The sequence below is a fragment of the Pan paniscus genome, chromosome 12, assembly GCF_029289425.2.
Source record: "Pan paniscus chromosome 12, NHGRI_mPanPan1-v2.0_pri, whole genome shotgun sequence".
Lineage (NCBI taxonomy): Eukaryota > Metazoa > Chordata > Mammalia > Primates > Hominidae > Pan > Pan paniscus.
The window spans coordinates 79,804,425-79,819,088 of record NC_073261.2 but is presented as its reverse complement, the minus strand read 5'-3'; the positions used below and the strand labels follow the sequence as shown (position 1 = coordinate 79,819,088).

General features: G+C 37.8%; 2 protein-coding genes across 9 annotated transcripts in view; one reads left to right on the top strand and one right to left on the bottom strand.

The window, feature by feature from the left end:
* RHOQ (ras homolog family member Q) overlaps positions 1 to 11,878 on the top strand; it is a 40,673-nt gene extending 28,795 nt beyond the window's left edge. The window contains exons 3-6 of one of the 2 annotated variants that reach the window (XM_063594973.1): positions 4,875 to 5,039; positions 5,349 to 5,444; positions 9,379 to 9,494; positions 9,698 to 11,878. In XM_063594973.1, coding sequence (XP_063451043.1) covers positions 4,875 to 5,039; positions 5,349 to 5,444; positions 9,379 to 9,494; position 9,698 — 378 coding nt within the window. In that variant the 3' untranslated portion in view covers positions 9,699 to 11,878. The remainder of the gene's footprint in view (positions 1 to 4,874; positions 5,040 to 5,348; positions 5,445 to 9,378; positions 9,495 to 9,697) is intronic. The other variant, XM_003822660.5, reaches the window with a different exon arrangement.
* Positions 10,055 to 14,664, bottom strand: part of PIGF (phosphatidylinositol glycan anchor biosynthesis class F) — a 35,838-nt gene continuing 31,228 nt past the window's right edge. For 4 of the 7 annotated variants that reach the window (XM_055108012.1, XM_014343817.4, XM_008976243.5 and 1 more), the window contains one exon: positions 10,055 to 10,361. In XM_055108012.1, the coding sequence (XP_054963987.1) occupies positions 10,276 to 10,361 (86 nt within the window). In that variant the 3' untranslated portion in view covers positions 10,055 to 10,275. Of the gene's footprint in view, positions 10,362 to 13,469; positions 13,519 to 14,664 lie in introns of all 7 variants that reach the window. The other 3 variants (XR_010109296.1, XM_063594976.1, XM_034953060.2) reach the window with 1 other exon arrangement.

Sequence of the window (14,664 nt, the reverse complement as noted above, 5' to 3'; positions counted from 1 at the left end):
TTGTAATATCATGTTCACATACATCTTATCTACCTTACCATGAACTTCCTAAGAGCGAAAGCTGTTATGCATTTGTGTTTATCTCCTCACCTATCAGAATTGTACTTCTTGGGTGCTAACCTGATGCACGTTCCCACACCAGCCTGCAGTTTCCTCTTCTAGGCTGTGGCTTGGAGGTCTGCAAGGCGCTGGAGTGGTGTCCAGGCACAGTGTGGGCACTGCTGCACATTCAAGTGCATTGCCTTATTTTTAACATATAGATACTTAATGAGAGAGCTTTGTAAATGTTTATAAGGTGTTTTACAAATAGATGTTATTTGAATCTCATCCTTCCCTCCTTTATTTATTGCAGTTAGCACTGTTCTGGGCACATAGTAGGTGCTTAGTAATGTTTGTTAAGCATTTCTATATTCACTTGCTCCAGCTTACACTTTTATTCCCTCCTAATGTTGTATATGACTGTCTTTTTATATGTTTATATCTTGAATTCCCAACTAAACTGCAAGCTCCAGAGGGCTATAGTCTCAATAAATCTTTGCTGATTGCTTTTAAATAATACATGATAGCATACCAGCTAACAAAGCATGGCACAAGGTAAGTCGTCCAATGTGAGTGTTTTTATTTAAGAAACGTTTTGGATATGTACTTTAAAATAGACATACACATCCCAAAAACATATATTTTAAACAGAGATCACTAAGGTAGGAGGGAACACCCAGGTCCACATGAAGGGGACAAAGAATAGTGCAGAAGTAAGGCTCGTGGGCACTGCTGGCTGAGCTGCACACAGAAAGGGGTCTCCAGCTGATGGCCATTGGCTACATTTCTCTGTGGCATTGGAAGAGCTTTTGTTTCCTCTCAGAGCACATTTCTTTCGTTTTTTGTTTGCAGATTCTTGTCAGGTGGTAAGTGTGTGTGTGTGTTTTTTTTTTTTTTTTTTTTTTTTTTTTAGACAGGGTCTCACTCTGTCACCCAGGCATGTTCATGGCTCACTGCAGGCCCAACCTCTTGAGCTCAAGTGATCCACCCACCTCAGCCTCCTGAGTAGCTGGGACTGCAGGCATGTGCCACCATGCCCAGCTAATTTTTGCATTTTTAGTAGAGACAGGATTTCACCACATTGGGAAGACTGGTCTTGAACTCCTGGACTCAAGCAATCTTCCCACCTCGGCCTCCCAAAGTGCTGGGATTACAGGTGTGAGCCACCGCACCTGGCCGTGTGTGATATTTTTAAAGTAAGGTTGTCATTATCACATATCGAGGACTCTTCAACTAGGGACAGCCTGAACACTAAGCTGCCAGAACACACTTAAAAACTTGATACTTCTGGTACTTAGCCAATTGGTAAGAAGCTAAAGAGTCTGCCATGCAGTCCAACAGCCATGCTGACTAAACTCACCAGTTCTTTCATTGTTTTGATGTTGAACAGCTGTCTTTAATACACTTTTCTGTACTCCTGAGAATGTTCTAGTTACCATGCTGAAATGTTTAAATACCTACATTTTAAAATTAGAACTAAAATATAATTGGTTTGTTAATTAGGAGGACACTGGAGAGTTGGCTGTGAGAAGTTGTGACTTTGATAAGTCGATCTTTTAAAAGTAAGGGCAGTTGCTCTACATTTGACTTCTTTGTGTTCTCAAATTTAAAATATATGGCTGAAGATGAAAGATTCTGCACACCTCCACTTCTTCATTCCCAAATCCCACATTTCATATTAAATTCACACAGGACACTATGTGATGCATATAAACCATTTTATATGATGCAGGGTACAGTATGCACAGGGGATAATTTATTTTCTAAATTTGCTATTATTAGACTTCTAATTACTCAGCTGGATAGAAGCAGAAAGGTCTCATTCTTGTACTAACTGCCGATTTTTTTTTTTTTTTTGAGACGGAGTTTAGCTCTGTTGCCCAGGCTGTAGTGCAGTGGTACAATCTCTGCTCACTGCAGCCTCCACCTCCTGGGTTCAAGTGATTCTCCTGCCTCAACCTTCTGAATAGCTGGGATTACAGGTGTGCACCACCACGGCCAGATAATTTTTGTATTTTTAGTAGAGATGGTGTTTCACCACATTGGCCAGGCTGATCTTGGACTCCTGACCTCAAGAATCCCACCTTGGCCTCCCAAAGTGCTGGGATTACAGGTGTGGGCCATCATGCCCGGCCACTAACTGCCAATTATTTAGCCAGAGATGACAGGCAGAAGGAATTCATTTTAGATTGTTCAGACTTAAGAAGTAACATTTCTTTCCAAGGAGGTCTAAACATATGTGTGTGTTTTATTTTTTAATAGCCCCAGTTCTTCACATTTTAATTAATCAAACAAAACCTGCAATTTAAGAAATATCTAGAAATGATTGGTCCAATTGTCCTCCTTTGTGCCCACGTCTCTCATGGAGGAAAGTCAGGATTCACTGTGGTTATGAAAGGAATCTGTACAATATATTTACCTTCTGTAAAATATTTGGATTAATATTGTTAAGCATCTCTAGGGAACATGGCATTCAATTAGTTTTTATTTCTTGTCATCTCTCACTAGAGAAAGAGCGCACACTTCTGTTTCCCGGAGGAGGTAAACTTGCTTGAAAAGTAAAATTTCCATTAAAATCTCTAATTTGGCTTTCTTAAATATAAATCTATTTTTGTTACATTTTAAATAGTCTTAAGGCTAAGTGACTAATTAGTACAGTAGTAATATATCATTTTCTTTTATTCATCTGAAAATTATACTGTCTCGAGAGACCTGAGTTTTGTGTGTTTTGATTTTATTTCTTACTAAAAGACTTCTCTGTGATTGGAGGGAGCTGCAAAGCTGAGGCAAGTGTGGGACTCAGGGGACCCTGCGTGGATTTGCAGAGGAATAAGAGACTTGGTTTCCCATGGGATAGAGAATTTATGTTTAAGCATTGAAAGAGTTCTTCGATGTGCGAGGTGTTATGCGGAGTGCTTTAGTTGCATTATTTCATTTATTCCTCATAATCCTATGGGATAGTATCCCCATTCCTATTTCTGTGAAAATTGGAAATCTAAATATGGATGAGGAGTGCTTTTTAATGAGAACACCCCCATTTCCCGGCCATGACAACTGCAGGTTTGCTCAGAAGTGTGGAGTTGCCGGGTGGGATGCTAAGATGACATACTCTTTCTTTTTTTTTTTCTTTTGTGGACTTGCAGTTTGAAACAGGCAGTAGAGCCCAGAAAGTACATACAAGGCACTCAATTGTACAGTTTAACACAAGCTGATTTTTAAAAAGTTAAATTTTCAAGAAGTCTTCCTCTAGTAACTGTCTGGGGGTATAACGTGTTTCATACCCACCCTATTTGATCTCTTCATTGTGAATTTCTTAACACCAGAGCACTGCTTTAATCAAAACCATTTAGAGGCGTTCACTTTAAAAAATAAAAGTTGCAGAAGATTGGGGGTGGCATTTCCCCTGTCGTCCTGTGATAGCCAACACCTGAGAAATCTTTTAATGCCCACAGCTCTAGATTATAGGTGTGCCCTTCAAAAGCATCACAGAAAAACAAAAGGGTTACCCACCAGTCAAGGGTTTGAGACATTAACATGCTTTAGTTGAAAGCTATATTATGAAAAATGTCAGAAAAATGCATGAAAGGAAAATTGTTCCATGAGGGAAATACTACTGCTGAAACTCCAAGTGGAAGATGATGTTTTTAAGATTCCCTTAGTTCCACATTTGTGTAGTTCTGTAGTGAAACGAGTCATTTAAGAGGGGAGGTGGCCCGGGCTAAAAATAAAGTTTCTTTGAAACCAGATGAGAGTCTAGCTATGCCAGAAATGGAATCCGGACTCTGTTCATTCTCGAGAATGTAAATAAGTAGAATTTTGTGTCACATAAAATAGTCTATGCAAAAAAGGATATTCACTGCCTTTTGTGATACAGACTAAAATAACCATCAGGAGTATAGCTGTTCTGGGGACTCTGAAGCAACAGTGTAAAATGATATGGTAGTCTAATGTATTCTGATTTAGAAAGATGTCCAAGACAAAGAAAGTGCAGAACAACAAGTACTGCATGATTTCATTTTATGTACAGATGTATGAATATGTGCAGTTACTGGTATATTCATGCATAGAAAAAGAACTGGAAGAATAAACATGAAAATATTAAGTAGAGGGAATGAAAGTTGGAGAGTAAAGGAGGATTTTGGTGGGTTTACTGTATATGTTTCTCTTTAAATTTTCTCACACACACACACACAATTAATAAAACTATAGAAACAAGGAAAGCAAAGCTTGAAGGTCTCAGTGAAGCTGTATAGTGGTTAAGAGTATAGACTCTGAAGTAAAAACTGCCAGGATTTGAATCTCAGCTCCTTGACTTACTGGCTACACATCCTTACGCAAGTAATTTAACTTCTGTGCTTCAGTTTACTCAAATGAAAGTCAGGATTAAGGGTACTTGTGTCATATTGTTGTTACAAGGATTAAATAAGTAATCCATGAGAGAGCATATAGACTAGTGCCTGACACATAGTAAATATTTAGTATGTATTATTATAAATTATAATACTTAGGCAATGTCTAGCTATATTCAATTCTTTGTGCAAACTTTTTAGTTAAAAATGTTTTTAGTGACAGCGTTAGTGATCATAATGTATTTTTCCAAAGTTTTCATTGTCATTGTTAATGATATTGTCATTTTTTTTTTTTACCTCATGGGTGTTCAGAACTTCACAAAGAAGAATAACAAAAACAGAGTTATCTGATTTTACTTAGAGTGCCATACATTCCACTAGTGGAGTACTCCTGAATTTGCATCTTTGACCATGTAATCTAATGTACATATTACTAGTAAACGATAGAAATGTAAATACATAATGAGGCTTTTCTTTGTTCCTCAGGAAGACTATGACCGTCTGAGGCCTTTATCTTACCCAATGACCGATGTCTTCCTTATATGCTTCTCGGTGGTAAATCCAGCCTCATTTCAAAATGTGAAAGAGGAGTGGGTACCGGAACTTAAGGAATACGCACCAAATGTACCCTTTTTATTAATAGGAACTCAGGTACGTCTGGTTTGATTTTCTGCATTTTAGAATAAGCTCTTTGGCCTGTCGTAGAGGCTGCTCTCAGACAAACAGTCCCAAAGCTGAGCAAATGATGTAAGTGTTTAATCTCAGCTGCAAGTTAATGAGTTCTATCATATTTTTGGAAAAAATTGTGCCAAAAGAAAGCAATTATATTCCTGGTTTTTTAAAATTAAGTTCTTTTGTTTAATCTTTTTTTGGTATGTGGGAATTAAGTGGGATTACATGCTTTGATTTTTCTTTAAAGATTTGTAATATTATGGGACATTATTGACCTTTCTTAATTAGATTGATCTCCGAGATGACCCCAAAACTTTAGCAAGACTGAATGATATGAAAGAAAAACCTATATGTGTGGAACAAGGACAGAAACTAGCAAAAGAGGTAATGGAACACTTACAGAATTTAAGCATGAATGTAAAAGATGCTAAGATAACAATAGAAGCTAATTTTATTGTGTATTTACTGTGTGCCAGGCGGAGTGCTTTACATGCATTATCTCATTTAATCCTTGCATGAACTCAGTGAGGTAGGTCTGTTTCCCCTGTTACACAGAAGAGACAGTGGAGGCTTGGAGATGTCAGATAATTCGCCCAAGATCCTGCAGGTAATAAATGGCAGAGTTGGGTTTCAGTCCAAAGCCTGACTCCTGGGCCGAGGCTCTTACACCTTTGCTACATTGCCAGTGATATTTTCCTAAAAAGTCACATATGGAAAAAAGCATCGGAAACTCGTGTCACTACTTTCAACCCTTCTTCATTACTTAAACAGTTGCACTGTGCCAAATCAGCTCTGTCTTAAGACTCATTGAGTTAGACAGTGGAGCCACCTAGGATGACAGTTTAAATTTGTGGTTAAAACCAAAAAATGATGACTAGGTTTGAAAAGAAATGTGTTGAAATTTCTCCAATCTTTTTATGAAAAGAGGATAGAAAATACAAAAATTCTAAAAATATATATAACAGTGTTGCATGCAATACCTTGTAGCTTATCTTCCTTCGTGCCCCAAAGCTAGGTTTACTTTTTCCCCTTTTTTCCCATTTGGCCTTAACATTATTGGATTCTATTTTTTAAATGTTGTGATTTCAATAGGACTTTTGTGGAAACAGAATCCATATATGGTCTTTTTTTTTTTTTTTTTTTTGAGATGGAGTCCCACTCTGTGGCCCAGGTTGGAGTGCAGTGACGGGATCTCAGCTCACTGCAAGCTCTGCCTCCCGTGTTCATGCCATTCTCCTGCCTCAGCCTCCCAAGTAGCTGGGACTACAGGTGCCCGCCACCACACCCGGCTATTTTTTTTTTTTTTTTTTTTTTTGCATTTTTAGTGGAGATGGGGTTTTACCATGTTAGCCAGGATGGTCTCGATCTCCTGGCCTCATGATCTGCCTGCCTCATCCTCCCAAAGTGCTAGGATTACAGGCATGAGCCACCGCGCCCGGCCCATATATAGTCTTTTAAAATGTAGTATCAGGAGGCAAAAGAAAGCAAGAAAACTTTCTGGAGGACAGTTTTTCCTAAAGCAAAAAATAAATGGCTTTACTAACAAATCACTTCAGAAATTCCATGTATTCAGTTTTGTAATCTTGGGGAGAGAAGGAATTTCTAAATGTCATAAAGATAAAAGCCATAAATGAAAATATTAATGATTTAACTGCATAAAAACTTAATACCACATCAAATGCCAGAAATAAAATGAAAAGTCATATAACCTGAGATGGATGGCAGAAAAATGGGTTAACATCCTTAGTATACAGGAACCTCTTGCATATGAGTTAATCAGAAGAAGCCACAGATTCCAATAGAAAAATGGGCTAACAATGAAAAATTCACCCCCCAAAATGCAGATTGCCATTGAAGATAGGAAATATGTTCAAACTTATTCGCAGTCAAATGTAAGCTCAATTTGCACCTATAGAATTGGCAAAAAATGAGAAATTAATTATAATACCCGTGTAGTAAAATGGACACTCTGTTGTACTATTGGTCATTGAATCAAAGCAGTCTTGACAGTATGCAAAATCCTTAAAATCATGGACACTTTTGATCAAGCAATTCCATATGTAAGAATTTATCCTAAGCAAATCATTAGGATGTTGGTCAAAGGGTACAGTGTTAGGAGGAATACATTTTTTGAGATAACACTGCACAACATGGTAACTACAGTTAATAATGGTGGTGCTGGGCACGGTGGCTCACACCTGTAATCCCCGCACCTTGGAAGGCTGAGGTGGGCGGATCGTTTGAGCCCATGAATTCGAGACCAGCCTGGGCAAGATGGTGAAACCCCATCTCTACCAAAAAAAAAAGAAAAAAAAAAATTAGCTGAGCATGGTGGTGCATACCTGTAGTCCCAGCTACTTGGGGGGCTGAGGAAGGAGGATCACTTGAGCCCAGGAGGTGGAGGTTGCAGTGAGCCGAGATAGTGCCACTGCACTCCAGCCTGGATGACAGAGTGAGACCCTGTCTCAAAATAAATAAATAAATAAATAATGGTGGACTGCATATTTCAAAATTGCTGAAAGAGTAAATTTTAAATGTTCTCACCACACAAAATGATAAGTATTTAAGGTGATAGATGTTAATTATGTTGATTTAATCATTTCACTTGTGTGTGTATATGTATATAGAGAAAATATTGCTTTGTACCTTATATAAAATTATAATTTGTCCATTTATAATATTTAATAATAAAAGTAAATTATTAGGGACATACTTAGAGCTACAAAGATGCTGAATTGTTTATAATGGCAAAAATTCCCTGCATCTATTAAAACTTCATACTATCTGTTAAGATTTCATATTTATTATGTAGCTAAAGGGAAAAAAGTAGTTGCAAAACAGTACGATCTCATTTCTAGACTCATCAGCATTTGGCACAGTTGCGTCCTTCCTGAAACTTTCTTCAGTTGGACTCTCTTGGTTTTTCTCCCCTCTCATTGGACTCTGCTCCATCTCTTTACCTCCTTGGTCCCTGGTTGGAGGGCCCCAGTGATGAGCACTCAGCTTTGTGGATGTCTTCTTCTATAGCTACACTCCCTAGGCCTAAATGAGCTTCTGTCAGTCTTGTAGCTTGCACAGTCTACAACCAAAGATTCCTAGATTTCCATCTCCAGCCTGGACCTCTTTCCTAAATTCTCAATTTGGTTATCCAGCTGTTTACTCAACAAGTCCATCTACGTGGCTGAGTATCTCAAAATTAACATGTCTAAGATATGATTCTTCTTTTACCTTCCAAGCCTGTCCTCCCAGTTACTCAGGTCAGAAGCCCTCAGCTGGGTGCAGTGGCTCACACCTGTAATCCCAGCACTTTGGGAGCCTGAGGCGGGCAGAATCACCTGAGGTTGGGAGTTGGAGACCACCCTGACCAACATGGAGAAACCCCATCTCTACTAATACAAAATTAGCTGGGCGTGGTGGCACATGCCTGTAATCCCAGCTAGTCAGGAAGCTGAGGCAGAACCGCTTGAACCCAGAAGGCAGAGGTTGTGATGAGCCAAGATCGAACCATTGTACTCCAGCCTGGGCAACAAGAGTGAAACTGTCTCAAAAAAAAAAAAAAAAAAAAAAGCCCTGAAGTCATACTTGACCTTGCTCTTTCTCTCATACCACACATCTAGCCTTCGGCACAACATACCTTCAGAACATATCCAGAATCCAGACACTTTTTTCTGACTCTTCCCTCTATCACCTGGTTCAGACCTCCTCCATCTCTGGCCTGCTTTACTGGAATAGCTTCCAACTCACCTTTCTGCTTCTGTCTATGCCCCATGGTCATCTGTTCTCAACACAGCAGCCAGAGTAAGTCTTAAAAATGTAAGCGCAATCATGTCAGTGCTCTGCTCAGAATCCTCCAGTGGGTCCCCAGCTCAGATTAAACGCCAAAGTCCGCACAGTGGCCTATAAGCCTCTGTTCCCTCTCTGCCTTACTCATTGTTCCCCAGGCCTCCTGGTCTCCTTTGCTGTTCCCTCAAAGTTCTACCTGAGAACCTTTGTACTTTTGTTGTTCCCTCTGCCTGGAATGTTCTTCCCTATGGACACGATTCATTCTTTCACTCTTTTCAGGTCTCTGCTCAAATACCACATCTTCAGTGTGATCCTGTTCCTTGACTGCTCCAGGCATGCTCCTGCATCAGGATCTATCTGCCTGGAGCTCTTCCCCTAGGTATCCCTCACTGCTCAAACTTCCCCATTGAGAAGCCTCCCCGGACCCCCACTACCATTGTCCTCAGCACTCCCCGCCTCCCTCACTCTGCTTTTTTCCCACAGCATTTGCAACCATCTGCTCTGTATTTCCTCCCCTGTGCCTCTTACCCAGCAGATGTCAGCACATGTGGACGCCACACAGCAGGGACTCTGCTCTTTCGTTCAGTTCACTGACATATCCCCAGGACCTAAACAGTGCTTGACATATAGTAGATACCCAGTAAATATGTGGTGAGTGAAATAATTTTTCATAGAAAGTCTGGAAGGACATATACTAGTATTTTAAAATCCCCTCTGGGGTTATGAACATGGATGATGAATGTATTCTTTTTGCATAGCTGTATTTTATAATTTTCTTTATAATGATGTGTTTATGTCATGCCAATTGTATAAACATGATTTTATATATTTGTGATTTTTTTTCTCCCTCCCAGATAGGAGCATGCTGCTATGTGGAATGTTCAGCTTTAACCCAGAAGGGATTGAAGACTGTTTTTGATGAGGCTATCATAGCCATTTTAACTCCAAAGAAACACACTGTAAAAAAAAGAATAGGATCAAGATGTATAAACTGTTGTTTAATTACGTGAGAAACATCTTCAGTGGCCAAGGAAACTGTCCATTTCTCTCAGAAAGCAAATGAAATGCTACAGCTATACCCAGACCTTTTATAGGTAATGAAGCAGTTCAAAACGTGAAAGAAAACAAAACCTGTCCTCAGAATTCTATAAAGTGTATTAAGAATGTTCTTTAAAGGTTTAAGAAGCAGTAAGCAGCATCTGAAGCCACAATCTATTATAAATACTTTATTTCAACTAGAAGGTACAATCTCTCAGGGGTTTCATAGTTTAAAAAGCTACAATCACATCATGTTGTAACTACATAAAAAACAGAGCTGTAAATGGAACTGCTTGGCTTTGACCATACACATTTCTGCACAGCCCTTACAGAATCTGCACAAAGAAATATCTCCCTTTGCTCCAGTTAATTGTTCTTGTATGTAAGTTGCTTTCTATTCCAGTATATCCAGAGTGGTGAAATAACAAGGCCAGCCACGTAGCCAAAGGTCGCTCCAAGCGTACAGGAGATGGGCCATACCTGAGGAGAGAATGTATGAGATCAAAAAAGAACAAATGTTTTATTATTACTTGAGCACAAGTGTAACCTAAATATTTCTATATTAAAGCTTAATGTGCTTTCTTAAAGAATGCCAAAAGTGTAATAAGGTCATAACTGCATTTATCATGAACACTAAAAATGTACACATTTTAGTTAATGTGCATTAAACTGTAACAAGGCTTCTGGCAATTGTAGATTTAGTTTGACGCTCCCCAAAGTGCATGAGACACATGCTAAAATTACAAATTAAAATTTTGGGTCAGACTTTGCCATAATGATGTACTCAATTTAGCTCTCTGAACTAGTTGGTAATTTTTTTTTTTTAATTCCCACTTTGGCTGTGTACATCAAATGAAATGAGAAGTGTGTATGCTGACCAAACCACAAGAAACTTTCTTTAAGTTGTGTTAAAGAGAAAAGACCTAGAATCCAAGCATGTTACATGAAAATTGTAACAGAGCAGCTGCTTCCACCTTTCAGATATAGATGTTGGAACCACAGCAGAAGTTATAGAGCGACAACTTATATACACACCTAGAATGTAAGTTAAACAAAATACCAGCTTCCAGAGACCCCTTTTCTCCAGCCATATTACATCAGGCTAGAACTAATTAATGTTGATTTATTTCATCTACAAGCAGTTGGTCCCTAAGTGAAAGGCTCTGCTTAAAAAAAAAAAAAAAAAAAAAAGTTGGAGAAAAATTTTCATGTTCTTCTGTGAAGCTTATTTGGTACACTGGAGCCATTTCTAATCTTTCTCTGGGGGGAACAGGCCACAGAACTGTGTTAGAGGTGAACCATCTTAATTACTAGTTCTATTACCTAATTCAGCTTCCTTGTTTGGTCTGCTGTGGATCTGCCTTATTGCATATGCCATGCATCAGATAATGGTGTTAGACAAAGCTTCATTGTGAACAACCTAATGCATTTTAGAGAAACAATCTCATCTACACATTTTTTCTAGCCTTTCCTACATTTAAACTTGCTGTTGCCTAAATTATAATTTTTTAAATGTCTTTGGTGGCTTCTGTTAATTCACATGACTTGAGCTTATAGCTATGTCTACTGCACAGATTGGGTAATGGAACACTAAACTTTTATACTTGAAAATGACAGCCTTAAATGCTCATATCAGTCACAAATCTAGGATGTACTGTCTTGTTGTATGTGAGCTTTGTAGAGATTTTTAAAAATATAAGCATCACCTTCCCATTGAAGAGTGGAGAGAGTCTACTGGATGACTGGCCAGGAACTTTCTCTCTGAATCGGACATTTGGATGTCTTCTTTCTTCCAAGAAATGGTGGTTCACATTAAAGTATCATGGCCTTATGTATGCTCAAATGGAATCTTATGTAACTTTCTTATTTAATTTTGGTCTGCTATTTTTAGATAAAATTGAAAGGAATTGTATAAATCAATCAACATATTAGCTAAGTTGTCCAACACATGGTATAAACGAATTACAACAGTAAACTATTATACATTTCCAACTTGCCTTTGGGGATTTATGAGGATTTTTTTTGGGGGGGGAGGGGGCTCCAATTCATATCTCTGAAACCCTTCACACTTGGTTTACTAATTCAAAGTTAAAAGTCTAGAATTTGCCCTGCCCTAACAGAAACAGATTAGGAATTTGTCGACACAAACTGGTGTCACCTGTTTCTTGACTGGGATTTGGTTTCCTCATTATAAATATGGGAGGTAGAACAGAGATCTCCAACGTCTCTCCCATTTATCACAATAATTTTCTTATTCACAGTAATCATTGTTGGATGTTACCTTTTCAGTTTCACATTCTCAAGATGGTAAAAATCATGTATATAGATTATCAGAATTCTAAGCAAAGATGACTGTCACATCTGAAGCTGAGGTGCCTTAGGTACTCTACTGACCTTGATGGGTTTGGAGTTCCCCATTGCTTATCAAGAGCTTTTTAATTGCTTTGGTTCTTTAGTCTTTCTTTTTGCAAAAATCCTTCCTGTCACTTTAACTAAAAACCAAAGATTTGTTTTCTATTGATAAGCAGACTAGAGAAAAACTGCCTTATTTTCAGAAGCATGTCTTCATTCAAAGCTTAGGCTTCAACAGAAATTCAGACTAATCACTGAAATGACTATTTCAAACTAGTGAAATATCTGGGAAATAAACTGCTTCAAAAATATTTTACTGACATGAATTTTGCTAGTGAATACAAATACACTGCCTCAAATAAGGCCACGTATGAATGAACTTACAAGATATTTGAGTTAATCAGTGTTTGCATATAGAGAATTAGTTCTAAAGTTCTTAAAAATAAATCTAGGGGCTCCCTGAAATTTTATTTAATACTTTGCTAACTTACACTCTTGTTTTATCTCCACAGGTACATTTTAGGTTAGCTCATGGTGAATTCTATTTACAATAAGTGGAGCTTGGATTAATGGGTTTTGTTATGAATTATCTTAGTGACTTTAGACACTGTTTCCATTTGATTTTTAACTATTTAAAATACCAAATTAAATACCAGTTTGTTGGTTGTTACTTTTAAATGATTGTTACTTTAACAGTGTCCCTTCTTAACACATGGGGTTACAAATAAAATACTATGCATAGTTTACTATCTACGTAAAGCACTGAACTTTTTACCTTAGTAGTTTTTATTTATTACCCTATGTAAACATTTAGGATAATACTCTTTCCTCTATTTATGCTGAGAGTCTACTAATCATTGGCAAAGTATGAGTCCCTATACTCTGTTAAAAAAAGCTCACTGTTAAAGTATAGGGAGAATAGTAATCCCTCATGAATCCCAGCTAGATTCCAATTTGGGTTACTAAATTGTATTTTAATCATTTTGTAATTTCAGTATGGCTCTTTGTTCTCAAACACATACATACCACCACGCACATTCTTTAAACAGCTGCCACGCCTCACCTCCAACAGAATGCCAAAAATGAAATGTTAAAAAAAAATTTGTCTAATGAAGGGTTACGGCTTGGAACACTTGGTTATTCATGTTATGTAAATCAAGAAGTGCATGCCATCAGCAAATTAAAATGTGGACTGGCTTTGAAGACTGTTAATGATGGGTCAGGCTTTGTACTTACAAGAGTACCTCCTTGGCTTTCCTGAAATAAGCATTTCTTCATCGTAACCCTGTCATTTTTTTTAAAAGAGAATTTCTTTAAGGGCAGTTTTCATGATTTTTGAAGATCAAAATAGATTATCAAAATAGGGAACAGCAAAAGGAGGGAGGCTGCCCACTAAGAACTATTCCTCAAGCAACTTTCCTACTGATTTTCTTATAATTATTCCAAAAATGTTTAAACTACACTATGGCAACAGAATTCATTTGTAAATCCTAGCTTAATCAGGTATTTTCATAATTAGATCCTAAGGTTTTCCTTTAAAACTATTTCCTTATCTCACATACAGACAAGTTTCTATTCAACGTTCTTCATGCCACAAATAGGATTTTTAAAAAAAGTGATATCTATTAAATACATAATTCAGCTGCACTGCTATAAAGATTTCTCCAAATTATGGTAATCTGAGATGGCTTTATATAATTATTTTGTTTAAAGAAAATAGGAAACTTAGAACAAAGACATTCATGTAAAGGAAGTCATTCACAAGTGTTTGCCACCAAAATGACAAGGGCCCAAGCACTGGAGGCCAGCCTGGGCAAGATAGTGAGAGTTTTTTTATAAATTTACATTTTTTTAGCCAGTAAATAGAAGAAACAACCTATGGTGTATAATCAAATATATTACAACTCAAATGGGTAAAATTATTAAAATTACCAACAAGAAGAAAAATCTAATTAAAAAATAAGTGGTACATCAGATGTTAAGTGACCTTAGCCAGCTCATTTTAACATCTGAGCCTCAGTTTCCCCTACAGAACAGGGACAGAAGTACCTACTATACTTAAAATGCAGGGCTGAAGTAATCTCTTAAAATTTGTCATGAAAGCTATAAAGTACCACGTACCAGTATTCTGTATATTACATGTTTTAACTTGAAAAAATTAAACTTACACAAACAGTATTTCTTTGGTCACTGACACTACTATGTAATAAGTAGAACCGGCAGTTTAGAACGAATAGTTCATGAGTAATATACTGTGTGGTAGGAAGTGGTAGGAACTATTCTTTACCCTTGCAAAGCAATCGTCTTTTATTTTTTTGAGACGGAGTCTCGCTCTGTCGCCCAGGCTGGAGTGCAGTGGCACAATCTCGGCTCACTGCAAGCTCCGCCTCCCAGGTTCACGCTATTCTCCTGCCTCAGCCTCCCGAGTAGC